The following is a 17869-nucleotide window of genomic DNA, read 5'->3' on the forward strand; positions in this document are numbered from 1 at the left end:
CAAATAATTAATGATGTGGATTATTCGGTGGGTGTAGCATTGTTGGTATCCTTAGAAACCTGTATCATAATGAGCGACTTAATAAAATTATTGTATTTTATTTTATCTATTTTCGATTGTGTCTCTTTGTCTTACTCGCTGGTCTCATAAGGTCTACAAAAAATCAAAGTGAATACTTTTAAATAAATGTTGTAGAGTAATGAAAGCAATTTGCATAATGATGTGGGTGACATTTGAATAGTAAAAAGTCTAGTAAGTGCATGTGTCCAGAACAGTTGTCTAGGACAAAATGGTGAATAAAAAAATAAGTGATGAAACAGTTGAAATAATTAGGACTCTTTTAGTACTTGGGTGGTCGTTCAGACAAATTCAAAAGGATGATAGGACAATATATTTCCATTGGACAGACTTCAAACATTAAAAACGGGAAGCAGAGAGCATCCAGAAAAGGATCGAAGCTAAGTAGTGGTGGTCCAAAATGTATACTACTAAAGGCAATATTATAAGGACTAAACACTATGCCCAGTATAGAAAACCCACCACCACAATCAGAAATAGGATGAAGGTTTGGTGTTAATCAATAAGTAACCAATTATAGTCTGAAGAAAATGGGCCTTAAACTTATCAAGAAACCTGCATGCCACGAGCTTTCCATTGCATCCATCCAGGAGAGATACTGCAGGTCTTGACCATTCTACCTTGTGCTGAATAAAAGTAAGTGGCAAAAGTTTATCACAACTGATGAAGCTTGATTCTATCTCACTAAATCTCGAGGCAAGAGAAAGGTCTGCTACATTAACAGGAGCCGAAATCACTCCAAAGTACCACCATCGACTTCAGCATCTCATCCGCAAGGGCCAGAATTTCAGTGAAGGGATCAACAAAGCCAAATTTCGTGGAACCTGGATGTGCAACGGTAATTTGACAAAATGGTCAATTTGGGTGCTATTTTGTGCAATATAAAAAAATTCATTATGTTTTCTAACACAGTATCTACAGAAAATAATGAAAATTTATCACCTGACCTAGTCTTCCCAATATGTCAAAATGAAATCAGTGGAACTCATCAGCGTAGTTCTTGCTTTAATCCTGTTCAAGCTATTTGTCGAATATCTGAAGGCAAGCATGATATGCAAATTGAAAGAGAAGAAGCGCATAAAGGAGTTTAACGTGCTGCAGAGAAAATGGTTGACAACACTGCTAAGAAGCTTCCCCTATTAAATATTGGAAAAAGTATTTTTTCTTAATGTACCAAAAATATAGTGTTCCATTAGATCAAAAATATTATGGAAAAAATAGTTTATTTTAGAAATGACATTTATAAGGTAGGGACTAAATCCAGAATAATTAAAAATTGGTTCTGTCGTTACAAATTACAAGAGTCGTCAAGCGATTATAATGATGAAATATCAGAAAGATCAATATGTCTGTGAGAAGCTGTGATCAACCAGTCATTATTTGGTGGTCAAGGACTTCAAAAGTGCTTGTAAACCTCCAAAAAGTCAGATTTTACACTAATAGATGCACATGTTTTAAAAAGAAAATTCTTTGCAGATCTAAATGCCATTCTAGTTAGTCTTGATTATTAATTTAGACACTCGCTGTTCGGGTGAAATATTAAGTTTGTCCGTAGAAATTCTGAAATTACTATGAAACAAAGTTCTTACAAATATTTTTACAAATTTACACTATTTTAACAGCAAAAGAACTCACTGAAACTATCTGCAATTCTGCCATGCCATGTTCGTCTATTTACATGTGCGCGCAACCTGTCGACCCTTTTTTTTTTCTTTTTGCATGTACGATCGTACACGTCTACGGGCTAAGTTATCTAGCACATTCTTCGCATTGTAAAATGACATTGTGCATGCGTCAGGAACTTCTGTTCGAACAAATCTGACGTGCCATTCGGGTCAGCGATTTTGAAAAGGTGGCAACACTATTCATGAGAGAGATTTAATGCAATGTTTCCAGGACATTGGATTGGTTGCAGTTGCCTGTCATCATGGCCTCTATGCTTGTCTGGTCTAACCCCCTGGATTTCTTCCAGTGGAGCCATGTGAAGCAACACATCTTCCAGACATCACCTGCCTTCCTCAATGAGTTGAAGGACAGAATTGGTACCATACGAGTATATTACAATAAATCTCAAGTACTTTTATCTTTTTGACTCATTATCAGAGACAGTAGTGGAATTACGATGGCACAAAACAAAAAGACACATATGATTCTTTTACTCAATCAAAGGCTAAAGGCTTTATTGGGGGATAAAAATTCTTTCCTTTGAAGCAAGGGTGGGTTTGGGAGAAAGGTGTACAATATAATTTCAAACTATGGCTCAAAGTAAAGTTGTTTTGCTTTCTGATAGCACAGAAATTGTATCTGTTGCATAATGCACAGCTAAAGATTCAGCCAGAAGACGTACAAGCCATCTGAGAGATGTTACTCGAGGAATGAGATCAGCCTCATCTTAATACACTTCTCTATGTACACTTCTTTGTTGATGCAGATGCAAGAAGATGCCATGAATGCTTAAAGGCTTTTCCTTTTTGACTGATTGCTACCCAAACCATCCTTACAATAGTATGTGTTGTTCCCTGCACAGTCACTACCTTTAAAGGCAAAATCACACTTTTTGCAGCAGTCCATTGCAATTTGAGTTGTTATTATCTTTATTTTGGGGCTGACTTTCACTTCCAAAGGACAACAGTTTGCTTGACTAGTATGTTTTTAACATACTGATGAGATATTTTGAACTTTTTTCCAAATTTTCTTAGTGACTATCCAACTTTTCTGACTGCCTCTTTTTCCAATGACCCATTTGCTATCTGTCATTTTAATTTCTTTTGTCTATTCCACGAACATATAGACATCTAATAGTGTTGTCACTTCCCAGGTTCTCTATAATGTTCTAAACTGTCTTTCTTGCCATCTCCATGTCCAAAACATGCTTAACTGTGAAGCTTCTCTCCCTTTCTTTCTGTCGTTTGTAAAATTTGCCAACACAATTATTCTTCACTCTTCATTAAGCTGCTTCATTTTATTAACATTTGGAATATTGTCGCCATGATAACATTCATTTAAATTTGCAGAATCTAAGTAAAAATCTATGCTAGCACATTATCAAATTATTTTTTTTTAAATACCAAATATGCCTGCCAAAATTAGTTCACTTATCTGTACAGTTTTGACAATAATTCTTGACTTAATTGCATTACTCATCTAAGACACAGTCATAATAAATATAAGTTGCTATTCCTTAAACTGGTGATGATATACTTGAACAAAGGATGCTCAGGAAAAAAAGCAATGTCCTGGATTGTTTAAAATATAGTAATTTAATTGTATTATTTAATTTAATAATAGTTGAAATCAGTAATCATCTGTAAACAAAGCATTGTGACAGCCAATGTCCAAAGCATTAAAGGCATCAACCTTCGGATCTGAGAGGCTTATTTTTAAGTCTAGGTCAGGTCATCAGGAAATCTTCTATGGCTAGTTTGACCTAGATATGTTGGATTCTGTCGTATCTTTATTGTGAGTCCAATCAAACCCACAGCAAGCATGAAAAAAGCTACCTTAGTGCTCACAGACAGAAAGGGTTTTAAAAAATTATAATTATATTTTTATTTGGATTAAGATGTAGAGAGAACAGAGTTTTATTGACAGTTCTTGTCTGGCAAATAACTATAGTATTAAAAATGCTTTTGATACTGTATTTTTTGTTAAAATTAAATCTTGACTTTTTACAAGAGAAAGCTTATAACCCACTTAGAATGCAACTCTAAAACATTTTTCTAAGATTAAATTTTACTGAAAATGATCCAAATTTCAAATCAGATAAGCACAGAATCACTGATGTAGTGAATTTTTCATTTTTTGTATGATAAATGATTTTATGATGATTGATTTATAAACTGTATAATTTGAATGATTACAAAATTTTTTTTCTTAAGCTCCCTCCGGCAGATGCTAAGAAAAAAATTACTAGTTCGTCATCGGCTCCCGTGACCCCCACTAATCCCACGAAGTTTCTTTCTCCGAGTGACGATAAGACAAATGTAGATGATCATTCACTGAAGACAAATGACGAAATTAAAAAGGATAAACAGAGAGAAAAAAGAAAAAGCGATCAAAAAGAGGCAGAAGATTTAGATAAGAAGCCCACACATATTCCAATGAGTCCTTTAAGACACATGTTCGTTTAACGATAATTAAACTCTAAACGAAATTACGTTAAAAAGATTATTAAAATTTTGTAATAAAATTTCTTAGATTTATGAAGGTCGGAAGTCAGAGTAAATTAGCCGTTCCCATTCAAATCAAACAGAAGTCTTACATGAAAAAGGGGTCTTGGAGGCAAGCGATCTTTCAAAGAGTCCAAACTCCCATTCAACAAGATCAAGTTGTGTATGGTATGTTGTTATTTTATTAAGAAAAATAACTATTGCTGTAACAGAAAATTGTTTTTCATTATAAAATATATTTTCAGGAAATAAATTACAAAGTCCCAAAGGAAAAAATAGAGAGGTTAGTCCGCCGGTAAGAAGATCTCAAGCGGCTTTAAGAGCACTCTGGAGAAAAGCTATTTTGGAACAGATATTACTTATAAGAATGGAAAATGAAAATAAAAAGCTAAAAAGTAAACATTTCTTTAAATTTCATGGACCAAATAAAATTGGTTGACAGTAATTTAACATATAATTTTCATGACATTCAAGTCCATTAGTTTTACTTACTGTTACTTGAAAAATTATTAGTTTTTAATCAAATATACATATTTAATGTTAGAAAATTTATATTATTATTTTACATTTTAAATTATTAAAAAAATACTCCAATTTTTTTCTAGTTTTAAATCAAAAAACTAATAAATTTAGCTAACCTTTATAATAATTTTCATTTAAATTCAAACTGAAGTAATTATTAATTATGTAATAAATGTATAAGATGCATTTTTTACCAATATCGAAACAGAGTAAACAAATTTAAACTCTAATAATTTGAGAATTATAACAATTTTTTTATAATTTGTAAATATTTCAGTTATTCAGAATTGTGCAATGGAAAGAAGAATTAAATTACATTATGAGGAATTAGTTCCGTGCATCAAAGAAGCGGCCGATATCTGGGACGACATAATTCAAAAATTCGATCCCGCCAATGGACCGGTTGATTGTAAAACGTTAGAAGAAACTGTTCAGTTGGGTAAGTCTTTTATTATAATTTTAAACTGTGTAAATTTAAGAGGTTCTATGTTAAACTTTTATATATCTCACGTCATCTTAATTCTTTTCCTTCCTTTGCATCATCAGGCATTCCTCACCAGAAGAGAGGTGACATTTGGTTGTTTTTAGCAGACCAATACAAGTTAAGAAACCCAAATCTAGTTTTCAAGAACGACGATATTAATTTGGAATTAAAGTACTCCGATTTATTAAAACAGTTAACGCCTCATCAACATGCCATTCTCATTGATTTAGGTAATTTTTATTCATCATTTACATAATATGCTTTTTTAGTGCAGGGTGTTAATGCTTGATACGCCGTAAATTTAAGGGGCGGTAAAGGTGGACGAAACAAACACGTTTAACCTAGGGTCGGAAAGAAAAATTGGCTGAACTACGGCCTGTAGAAATCTCGGACGCGCCACCTCCCAACTTCTTCCTCTGAGGTTACATAAAGAGTATGGCATGTAAAACACCAGTAGAAACAAAGGAAGAAATGTTTATTTGTATCATTTTGGCTTGTGATGCTATCAGAGGACAACGGGGCACTCTTGAAGAGAGTAGGATAAAGTTGAGAGTGTGTAACAAAGTTGATGGTTATCACTTCAAACATTCATTGTAATTACACAGAAAAATATTAGTAAAGTTTCATTTACCATACTCTATGTACTTATTTCTCATTATCCCAAAATATATAGGCAGTAAGGTAAACAAAGAGATGTATAACGGTCATCTACCACACGAGCATATATGAACCTCCTGCTGTCCATAGCTCTGACAATTTTTTCCAACATTCTGCTTCTTTATTACAAAAAAAAAAAAAATGCTCCTCTCATTGACCTCTACCACTGCTTAAATTTACAGTGTATTGAACATTAACACACTATTATGTAGTATATTTATATAAATAAAATTACATTTCACAGTTTAATTTTATTTTATAATATATTATAGTTTATATTTTATTTTNTTTTTTTTTTTTTTTTTCATTATAGAAAAGATACATGGCAATGCCCAACAATCAAAATAAGCCACTCTCACATTAACAATAAAAAAACACCTCATTAAAGCCAGATAATCTGCCAAATTTCAGGCTATATTCCAATTCCAAACAGTTTTGGTAGCCGAGACAAAATTCATATCTGGCATCCCTGTTTCAATGTTAATTACTAAAAAATTCTATAGACTTTTAACACTAATCTCAGAGGTGCCAAAATGAGCCCCATGACTCATTTTGGAGTCTGCCGCAAGGTCTACGCCCTCTCGCTCCCTCTTAGTTATGCTGCTGGCTATAATAAGGCTAAACTAATAATTAGATACAAAGTAATTTGTCTAGAGGTAAGCTGTTAAGCTGCCATTTCATGATAATTTTAATAAACTAATTTTAAATTAAATTTCTTGGCCTTATTATAATAGCCCAATAATTCAGCACATCAGCTGGCTTTAATCAAAAATGGTTTTTAGAATTGTTGTTTTTATATATATATGCATACTCAATGAAATTCAGTTTATTCTTAGATTTTACACATTAAAAATAATAACTACTATGTGTATAACATTTAGGGAGAAGAAATTAAAAGTTTACAGCAACAGAATGAAGTATTTATGATGCTGCTGAGAAGATTGTGTGAGGAAAAACAAAGGAATCATACGCACATTCCTAACCAAGGGACCAAACAAGAAGTATTTTAAATTTAAAATTTTAATTTCTTGTTAATTTTATGTTTGATATGTTTTAATAAATAAAAGTTTATTCATTATTTAATTTCTAATTTTTTTAGCCAGATAAAAGATTAATGCCTTTCTCTATTGGACAGTTTAAGACCAAAAGACAATTACCAGGTCCATTAGAATTATTACTGAAGGTATGTTTTAATAAAGAAAATAATGTGTATATTTTATTTTAAAAGTTTAAATTCTTAAATATTAATTTTAAAATAATGCAAATTGTAAAATATTAGGGTTAAAATAAATAAATAAACCTCTAGTAATTTCAGAAAGCCGACATTTTATTAACATTTATTATAAATACCATATTTTCATGGGTTGACTGGCATGCCGCATATAACCAGGAGAGACCAGCATGCCGAAACCCATCTGAAAATGTGATATTATTATAATATTATTAACAGGAAAAATATTAATTTACTTTCAAAAACAAATAATACATCTTTTCATCAACATTTTTTATTGCTTCATATTGATAAAGCGACAGTAGCATAACTAGAACCAATATTAGAGGACTTGAATTGAAACATACAAAAGTACACTGTGGGTGTATCACTAGTACTGTAGATCAAGAGTAAACTCTTAGATATTGTTTATATGTCATGGTTGGATTGTTAATTTAGCTGCTTTACAAAGCATCTAGCCATTTGATTAAATGGTGCTGTTTTATAATAAAGCTAGCAAACATTAGCCCTTTTACAAAGAGGCTAAACCAACTTCAATTGGATTGAATGACATTTCACATTCTATAATACAGCTGGCGAAATAATTAGCTACTTTACAATGTGTCATTAGATTAATTATCCACCAGATTGTCACACTTACTTCCAAATCACACCATTTGTGGTTTCAGGAGACATTCACTAATGTGTCATTGCTTAGCATGTCCTGTTCCACTAGAAATATTGAATATTACAAATAATGTAAGTGTGGAAATATGTGTGAATATAGTGGGTCTAAAGATAATTTCAACAAACATCTAATGCAGTTCAATACAAAACAGCATGGAAATTTGATGAAACCATGAATTAGATAAAGAATTTTGAAATTATTAGACATCAAAAATGGTAAGATGTCCATAGACTCTGTGTAACAGATATCTATTGAATATTATTGGTGTTTAAAGTATATTGTCATAAATACAACAGATGAGGATTATCTCATTTTTGAGAGAAAGTTACCTGAGGATCCTGCGGTACCCATTATACCTCCTACTGAACAGTGTTTTGATGCATTGATGGAAATTCATAAATTCTGTGGACATGGTGTCCATGACAAAATGCTATACAATATTAAAAACAGATTTTATGTACAACAAATCAGTTGAAATATTTGTTGATTTGTGTCCCACTTGCAAAACTAAACATAATTTACTAAGAAAACTATTGTGACCCAACAAAATGTAAAACTGTTCATGGCAGTCCCAACATCCACAAACACAAAGTAGTATAGAATGCATTAAGGCTACACACCATATTTAAATTGTATGTTTTGTATATAATTGTGTTATTTTATCTTGTATCTTCTCTGCTTTCCCTCTTTCTGTCCTATTTGTCTACCCTTCCTGGAATGTTCTCGTTTTACCCTTGGCTTTGGTATGTGGGTGAATAACCCGAGAANAAGTTTCTTTCTCCGAGTGACGATAAGACAAATGTAGATGATCATTCACTGAAGACAAATGACGAAATTAAAAAGGATAAACAGAGAGAAAAAAGAAAAAGCGATCAAAAAGAGGCAGAAGATTTAGATAAGAAGCCCACACATATTCCAATGAGTCCTTTAAGACACATGTTCGTTTAACGATAATTAAACTCTAAACGAAATTACGTTAAAAAGATTATTAAAATTTTGTAATAAAATTTCTTAGATTTATGAAGGTCGGAAGTCAGAGTAAATTAGCCGTTCCCATTCAAATCAAACAGAAGTCTTACATGAAAAAGGGGTCTTGGAGGCAAGCGATCTTTCAAAGAGTCCAAACTCCCATTCAACAAGATCAAGTTGTGTATGGTATGTTGTTATTTTATTAAGAAAAATAACTATTGCTGTAACAGAAAATTGTTTTTCATTATAAAATATATTTTCAGGAAATAAATTACAAAGTCCCAAAGGAAAAAATAGAGAGGTTAGTCCGCCGGTAAGAAGATCTCAAGCGGCTTTAAGAGCACTCTGGAGAAAAGCTATTTTGGAACAGATATTACTTATAAGAATGGAAAATGAAAATAAAAAGCTAAAAAGTAAACATTTCTTTAAATTTCATGGACCAAATAAAATTGGTTGACAGTAATTTAACATATAATTTTCATGACATTCAAGTCCATTAGTTTTACTTACTGTTACTTGAAAAATTATTAGTTTTTAATCAAATATACATATTTAATGTTAGAAAATTTATATTATTATTTTACATTTTAAATTATTAAAAAAATACTCCAATTTTTTTCTAGTTTTAAATCAAAAAACTAATAAATTTAGCTAACCTTTATAATAATTTTCATTTAAATTCAAACTGAAGTAATTATTAATTATGTAATAAATGTATAAGATGCATTTTTTACCAGTATCGAAACAGAGTAAACAAATTTAAACTCTAATAATTTGAGAATTATAACAATTTTTTTATAATTTGTAAATATTTCAGTTATTCAGAATTGTGCAATGGAAAGAAGAATTAAATTACATTATGAGGAATTAGTTCCGTGCGTCAAAGAAGCGGCCGATATCTGGGACGACATAATTCAAAAATTCGATCCCGCCAATGGACCGGTTGATTGTAAAACGTTAGAAGAAACTGTTCAGTTGGGTAAGTCTTTTATTATAATTTTAAACTGTGTAAATTTAAGAGGTTCTATGTTAAACTTTTATATATCTCACGTCATCTTAATTCTTTTCCTTCCTTTGCATCATCAGGCATTCCTCACCAGAAGAGAGGTGACATTTGGTTGTTTTTAGCAGACCAATACAAGTTAAGAAACCCAAATCTAGTTTTCAAGAACGACGATATTAATTTGGAATTAAAGTACTCCGATTTATTAAAACAGTTAACGCCTCATCAACATGCCATTCTCATTGATTTAGGTAATTTTTATTCATCATTTACATAATATGCTTTTTTAGTGCAGGGTGTTAATGCTCGATACGCCGTAAATTTAAGGGGCGGTAAAGGTGGACGAAACAAACACGTTTAACCTAGGGTCGGAAAGAAAAATTGGCTGAACTACGGCCTGTAGAAATCTCGGACGCGCCACCTCCCAACTTCTTCCTCTGAGGTTACATAAAGAGTATGGCATGTAAAACACCAGTAGAAACAAAGGAAGAAATGTTTATTTGTATCATTTTGGCTTGTGATGCTATCAGAGGACAACGGGGCACTCTTGAAGAGAGTAGGATAAAGTTGAGAGTGTGTAACAAAGTTGATGGTTATCACTTCAAACATTCATTGTAATTACACAGAAAAATATTAGTAAAGTTTCATTTACCATACTCTATGTACTTATTTCTCATTATCCCAAAATATATAGGCAGTAAGGTAAACAAAGAGATGTATAACGGTCATCTACCACACGAGCATATATGAACCTCCTGCTGTCCATAGCTCTGACAATTTTTTCCAACATTCTGCTTCTTTATTACAAAAAAAAAAAAAATGCTCCTCTCATTGACCTCTACCACTGCTTAAATTTACAGTGTATTGAACATTAACACACTATTATGTAGTATATTTATATAAATAAAATTACATTTCACAGTTTAATTTTATTTTATAATATATTATAGTTTATATTTTATTTTATTTTTAAGTGGTTAATGTTTGTAATGTCCAATAAGAGATGGCGCTAGGTATAGTAGTATGAAATGTTCAGGAATTAATTCTTAAAATAACACTTGAGTAATTGTAAATTTATTTATTATATAAATACAAGGCACAATGAGGAAGAACATAAAGTTTTTTCCCCGTTTTAACAATACAATTATAACAAAAAAAATTTATAAATTTATTTATAAAAACCCTCATTTTGTAACATTTTTTAACTTAATTTAAATTTTGTTGTCCACCTGTTTCACATCTATAAAAAATAAATTAATAAAATAAAAATAATAAAGTATATATTGTTTTATTGTTTTTTTTTTTCTGGTATAATAATTAATTTTTTTAAATAATGTAATAGTTATTTAATGATGTTTTATGTACATATAACATCATTAAATAACTATCACATTATATATTAATTTTTTTATAAATATATATCAGTAATAAATACAGACATTGTCATAACTAGAGCTGATTTTAAGGGGGGCGTAAAATAGAATGTGAAAACCTATGTTGTGGATGAAGAGTAAACTCTAAGATGTTGTATATATATACATACAAGTTCATTTGTTACATTCAAATCTTCTTCCTGTACTTATTTTATTTATTATTTTCTTTATTTATTTATTTACATAGGTAATGGGAGCCCTGGGTCCTGAATCCCTGCTCGGTTACTCTATTGAAATATAAATATTTAAATCTTTAAATTAAAATTTTTTAAAAAATTTAATGAATTAGAAAAATTAAAAACTTACTTTAATATATATATATATAAGCTATTTTTTATTAAATTGATATTTTTTCTTTAAAAACTTGAATTAATAATAAATATTTTAATTAGATATATACATAAAATTTCATTGTTTTGACAGAATTATTAATTAATTAATATTATAATTCATAAAAACAAAATTTTGGAGTGACTATTTATACACTTATATCTATAAATAATCGTTAAATTTTACTATAATAATATTTTTATTAACTGATAAACAGTTACTAGTAATTAAATTAATTAATTAGTAACTGCTGAACAGACTAAAACCATGCTTAATTTTCATGATGCAGCTCTTTAGGAATCAAGTTTAAAAGAATGTAGTTTTTCGAAAGCTTTAAAACATTACCTAAAATTAAATTATGGTATTTTATAAACTTGCCCATTTTACTATATTAATCAGACATTCTAATAATAATAATTACTAAGTTATGGACATTATTTTTCATTATTATTTTTTGAAAAGAATCAAATACTTTCGACTATATTTAGCCTAGTTTTGCATACATTCACACCCTTCTATACGTAAAATATCGAAAGATTTTTATCACTTTTAAGTATCACGTTATTCGAAATCCACCCTCCTGTTAGAGAAATTTTCGGAAAATTTCCCTTTTTTTTTTTTTAAATATATATATATACTGTATATACAGGTATATCGCACTTTTTCTGACCCCTTTTATAAACTATAATTCTTTTTTAAAGTCATAAAAGTAATTTAGGAACAGCCAGAGGGGATTTAAAAGTTATTTTAACCACGTGTTTAATTGGAGCAGAATGTGATATTCGGATGAAATTTAGGCATTTTTGTTATTCAAAGCAGAGAATGGTGATCGCATCTGTGAGACTACGTGTTTACTATCCACACCCAAGTTGCTGGGTTGATGATAGGTGATTGTTAGCAAAAGTTGTGATTAAAGTATTTTGGTTTTGTACTTAATTTATAAATTACTATTATCTTGTAGTCGGGTAGTTATAAGGACGGAATGAAGAATGACAGGAACACATTAAAGAAAATTTATTAACAGAGGACCCGTGGGGAGGGGGAACTGAAGTTCTAGTAATGTAATTCGTCTTGAATGCTGAAAAGGGAGACAATTTACGGCATATTATCTAAAAAAAAAAAAAAAAATAGGGTCCTTCTTCGCATTAACGTCTGTCTGTTCGGGTTCGATCACGAAAGTATTATAATAACGCGCGCGCGATAGGAACTATAATTACGCGCGACACCCACGCGGCATCGCGACGCGACGCTTGTGGATGCATAATGGCGCTGGTTACCTCTTTTTTTTTTTTTAACCTTTATAATTCTACAACGGGGATGACTACAATATAGTTTAATGGAGTTATTTTATTGTTTTTTAAAAACCATTTCTGAGCCGGAAACAGGAATCCGGAGTGTGTTCTTCAGCCGCACCCTAACAAGTCACCATTCTGTAGGGTGGGGTGGAGGTTAGAGGTCAAGGACCGCCCAAAGAGCACACTACATCAGCTTTTAGGAGTACGAGTGGTTGGTTTTTATCCCTGTTTGTGTATATGTGTGTGTGTGTGTACAGTGTATTTTCTAAGCGGAACTTTAGAACTAGACTTAGACGCGATTCACGAGGAGAGTTCCTAAAAGAAAGGATAAAAAAGAAAAGAGGGAACCGAACCACACACGCCGCCCTCCTTTTTTAACACGCTACTGACGTATTCCGTTCCATCCGGCCGTCATTGGGTTTGTACGCCTACACTGGGCGCGTGTTGGCACGTGACCACGTGATCGAATGTGCCCCTCTCCCGCCCCCTAATTGTCATAATTAGTCACGGTTGGTTTAGGAACCTGTGGACTTTATTCGGTGTTCTTTTGTGGAGTCGAGGCCGCCTCATCTACAGGTTTCCCGATGTGGAAAAAGATAAAAGGGAAACGGCGTTAATTTCAAAAAATTAAATTGCGATTATTAAATTGCGATTTTTGTCCCTTTTCGTATCGTTTCCACTCCCCTTGTCGTTCGGAAAATATCTCATAAGCTGGTGTGACCTTTATCAAGAATTTCATGCGTACATCTCTAGTCTGGAAATAGATAAAGGTTCGAGGAACTCGGATACGGGACTAAAAAAAAAATTAAACTTCCAGGAAATGCTAATTTGATATTTTGCGAGTCGAGTCGTGTGACGTTTTGGGGGTCCGAGTTTGAGCTCTCTCTCTCTCTCACAGAAGTAAAGTGTCTGGCTAATTAAAAACAAGGCCAATCTTCGAAGGCCCGTAACATAATCGGTGCCTAGTGGATCTAATTATGTATAATTGAGTCATTTGTGATAACCTAGAGATGGAAAAGTTCGAATCTTTTAACGTTACGGCAACGTTTCTGTGGCATCAACAATAGAATGGTTTTAATACACGTTGTTCTACTGTCTCTTTAACAACCGGCGTCACGCTCGCCACTGAATAGAGGTACGAATATTCGTGAGGTAACCCGCGGTGTTTGTATGTGTTTATTCGTGAGAATTCCAAAAATTCTATATAATTTTTTAAAAGTGTTGCTGCTCCTTACACTTTGCCGACATTGTGGGTGTAAGAATCGTGACGTCCGACTCCTCCCGTCGCCCCCCAGGGCCACGTTTCGCCCGCGAGCCTCACACATCATCTCTACAATCCATTCACGTGCTGCTCCACTATTAATTATCTACCCCGGCGGGTACTATACCTAATTGTTCTCCGGTGATTGAATTAGGTTGTCACGTCGCCTTTGCCTCCCGTAGATCGTTACCTCCCAGCTATTTAACAGACTTTTCGGATGGTCCTCCTAAAAGAATCTTAATCCGTTCTCGCATCGGTGTTCGGAAATCTTCGCCAGGAAGCCGTTTAAGTGGGTTCCACCTACCACTAGACTTCCGTAAATGAAGTAATCACCCAGACAACGCAATTAGCAAAGCGTTGGGGGGAAGAAGGGTGCGCCAATTCTCTACGAATCTTCGCTCGCGCGTGTTTTTCGAATGGCCATTATTAATCCCGCTCGCATTTACACGGAGCCGCAAACTGGGGCGCTGTCGCAATTCGAATCTGAAAGGGTAATTTTCGGTGATGTTGAATGCCATCCACATTCCCGAGCGCAGTATCTGCCCCATTCGGGTGATATTAAGTAAGGCGGATAATGTTGTCACCTGCGCAACGGACAATAGAGAAGGGAGACTTCGTGCTCGGATGTCGTGCACACCGTGACTCTCCAGCCAAGGATACAATGCCAGTTCCGACATTAAAAGAAGCCATATACCCATCGCGGGACGTTGGTCGAATTAATTTCGAAACGAAAACTCGGATAATGCAATAATTATCCGAGTATGGCTCCCGATTTCACCATAGGCGCTTCACAAGAGGGTTCCACCCCGATTTACCGCCTTGCCGCTGCCACCCCGACGTCTGTAACGACCCTTATTAACCTCTTATGGTAGGTTATCGCGACGGGGGAAGTCCCCCAGACTCGCTAAATGTCGCCGGAGTTTGATTGGCACAACTCGTTTAGGGGATAATTAATTATCTTTCGTTTTGAAAAACTCTGATGTGAAATTCGTTTCGTCTTCGCAGTGAAGCCGCGCGCGCGCGCGATCGCGCTAACTGCCGGTCGAAGCAAGTTCTCATGTGGACGTGGGGCCGTGAGAAAGTAATGGCCCGAGGTCGGTGACCAACGTCTCGTAACCTTATCGTGGGTCGTGCGTGATGACCTCTCTAACCTCTTCACTGACCCCTGGTCACGACACCGAGTGTTTTTGTCGCCCTCCGCCTCCACCTGATGGTTAGGTGACAGTGGTATGTAGGAGGTTGGGACACCCAACCCATCATACCCCCTTTCCGGTAGTTCTAGAGAAGACCGACAGGGGGTGCTTTACCTGTTTTCTGCTACAGAACAGAAGACCGCGACGAATTGAGTTGAAAGTAATTTTTCATTTATGATCACTTCTAAAATATGTTTTTATGACGACTCTGTCTGCCGGTTGAACATAAATAAAGTTTTTAAATTTTTTTTTTTCCTTTCTTTCATAAGGTGAATGTGCCACTTTTCTTTCTTTTTTTTGTAGGCAGGACGTTTCCTTCTCATCCCTATTACAGACAGACACTCGGTGCTGGACAGTTATCGCTTTTTAACCTTTTGAAGGCTTATTCCCTGTTAGACTCAGAAGTCGGTTATTGTCAAGGTCTCAGTTTTGTTGCTGGAGTTCTTTTACTACACGTGAGTCAGTCTGATTAAAATGAAAATAAATAGATAAATAAATAAACATGTAAATCCTGTTTTGTAATTTTAACAGAAAATCTTTTGCTTTTTTTTTTTTTTTTTTTTAGATGTCGGAGTTGCAAGCCTTTGACATGATAAAACACATGCTGTTCTGCCTCGGTTTTCGCGATCAATACAGACCTAACATGGTAGCCCTTCAGGTGAATGACATTTTTGTTTATTTTTCCTTTAAGAAATTGCCTCTTTTTTTTTAATCTACCCTCTTGTTTTTTTTTTAAATCATTATCAGGTGCAGCTATATCAATTATCTCGTTTGATTTTCGATAATTTATACGACATCCACGTTCATTTCGAACGCCACGACGTTTCTCCAGCTTTATACGCCGCTCCGTGGTTCCTAACTCTATTTTCCTCCCAATTCCATCTAGGATTTGTATCCAGACTATTCGGTGAGTCATTGTTCATAGATGCAACAATACAACTGATAGGGGACGTTCGCCTTTTATGTTTTGTCCCCGTGCAATCTGGAAACGGGATTTGCCTACAAACCGATTGAATTTCCGTAGCGATAATTTTTATTGTTCTTTCAGATCTTATCTTTTTACAAGGTATGGAGGCAGTTTTCAAAGTATCTTTATTGCTGTTGACAACTTTTCGAGACGATTTACTACGACTGACGACTTTCGAGACCATTGTCGATTACCTGAAAAACGTCCTGCCATCTTTAGATAACGAACAAACGTCGAGGATTTTGGACGAAGTAACGTTGATTCTATCTCGAATTTATCGAAAATTACCCCGTTATTACGCTAAATTTTCCTATTCTTTACAGGCTATTAGTTTAGACGTAGCCAAATCTTTGCAGTCTTACGAAGTGGAATATCACGTACTCCAAGAAGAAATGTTCCACAACACCTCAAAATCCACGGAATCATTATCCAGGCAGGAGATTACCAACAACGAATTAAAGCAAGAAAATCAAAGCTTAATTGAACAATTACAGGTAAGCTATATTTTCTCCCCTCCCCCCTTCTAATTTTGTTTTGTAACCTTGTAACAATTTACCAATTTCGAAAAAAAAAACAAAACAGGCAGCAAATACGACCGTGCACAATTTAGAGGCCACATTAACTTCGTATCAAAGCACAATCAACAAACTCCAGTCCAGAGTTAGAGGTCTCGAAGATGAAAGGGATGCCCTGTTACACAGCGTTAACGTTTTGAGGAAAAGGTTAGACGAATTCGATTCCAAAGCCCTGAGCCAAGTTAATCAGAAGCACGATGTTTTGTTATTCATCAAAGAAGCCAGCATGGAGGAAGAAGAAAGCGCTTGAAAAAAAAACACAAAAAAAAACAAAAAAAAAATGAAGTTGTTATTCTGTGTACGTAGTTTAATTATAAAGAGCAACAGCACAAGTTACGTAAACGTGTAAATTAATATGTATATAGTGATGTTTTAGGTTATTAATAGAAGTATGGACCAGGTGCTGTTGCACTCTGTTATCATAGAGGACAATAGATTATTATTATTATTATTACTATTACTATTACTATTATTAAAGAAATTTTTAGCCAAAAAGAAAACATAAAAACAGGAAGGTACATTCCTAATGAAAAGCTATGAATGTGTATATATATATATATAGGGCCTATATATAAACATATCTGGGGAAAGTTTTAAAGAATGGACCAGACAGACAGTAAAAGTTATGTAATGTGTTATTTACGAATAAATCAGTAAAAAGATTATTATGTGTTCATTATTTTTCTTATTTTTCTTGCTGTAACAGTAGCGGAAGCATTCACAAACTATTAAAATATAATAACAGTAAAAGTGCCTGGCGGTTACAAATCAATCCCGGTATAACGACGAAGTTAATGATAGAAGTGAGATTTATCTGTCCTTGTTTTCTTCTATAATTAAGGAAGAATTGGGGAACGATCTTCCACCGCTTAAGCTAGACTAATTGAGTAGGTCGCATTCTCACGCTTGGTTCAACTAAAGTAGATGACTCTCAATTGTCGAATGACTCTACGGTATAAAGAAGGTTTCTCACTATTGTTGTGGGTGAAAGAAAATTGGAGACGAGCGAAAGAAGAATAAAAAATAAATAAAACT

At 33.6% G+C, this 17869-nt stretch overlaps 1 protein-coding gene across 2 annotated transcripts in view; it reads left to right on the forward strand.

The window, feature by feature from the left end:
- LOC111636206 (TBC1 domain family member 4-like) overlaps nt 1-17483 on the forward strand; it is a 52474-nt gene extending 34991 nt beyond the window's left edge. For both annotated transcript variants that reach the window (XM_023381409.1, XM_023381410.1), the window contains exons 10-21: nt 3957-4065; nt 8614-8746; nt 8824-8963; nt 9041-9190; nt 9595-9756; nt 9864-10031; nt 15596-15747; nt 15858-15950; nt 16040-16199; nt 16341-16510; nt 16583-16753; nt 16842-17483. In XM_023381409.1, the coding sequence (XP_023237177.1) occupies nt 3957-4065; nt 8614-8746; nt 8824-8963; nt 9041-9190; nt 9595-9756; nt 9864-10031; nt 15596-15747; nt 15858-15950; nt 16040-16199; nt 16341-16510; nt 16583-16753; nt 16842-17084 (1851 nt within the window). In that variant the 3' untranslated portion in view covers nt 17085-17483. The remainder of the gene's footprint in view (nt 1-3956; nt 4066-8613; nt 8747-8823; nt 8964-9040; nt 9191-9594; nt 9757-9863; nt 10032-15595; nt 15748-15857; nt 15951-16039; nt 16200-16340; nt 16511-16582; nt 16754-16841) is intronic.
- The last annotated feature ends 386 nt before the right edge of the window (nt 17484-17869 follow it).

This window comes from Centruroides sculpturatus, unplaced genomic scaffold (genome assembly GCF_000671375.1).
Source record: "Centruroides sculpturatus isolate CEXI.00-Female unplaced genomic scaffold, Cexi_2.0 scaffold1102, whole genome shotgun sequence".
NCBI lineage: Eukaryota > Metazoa > Arthropoda > Arachnida > Scorpiones > Buthidae > Centruroides > Centruroides sculpturatus.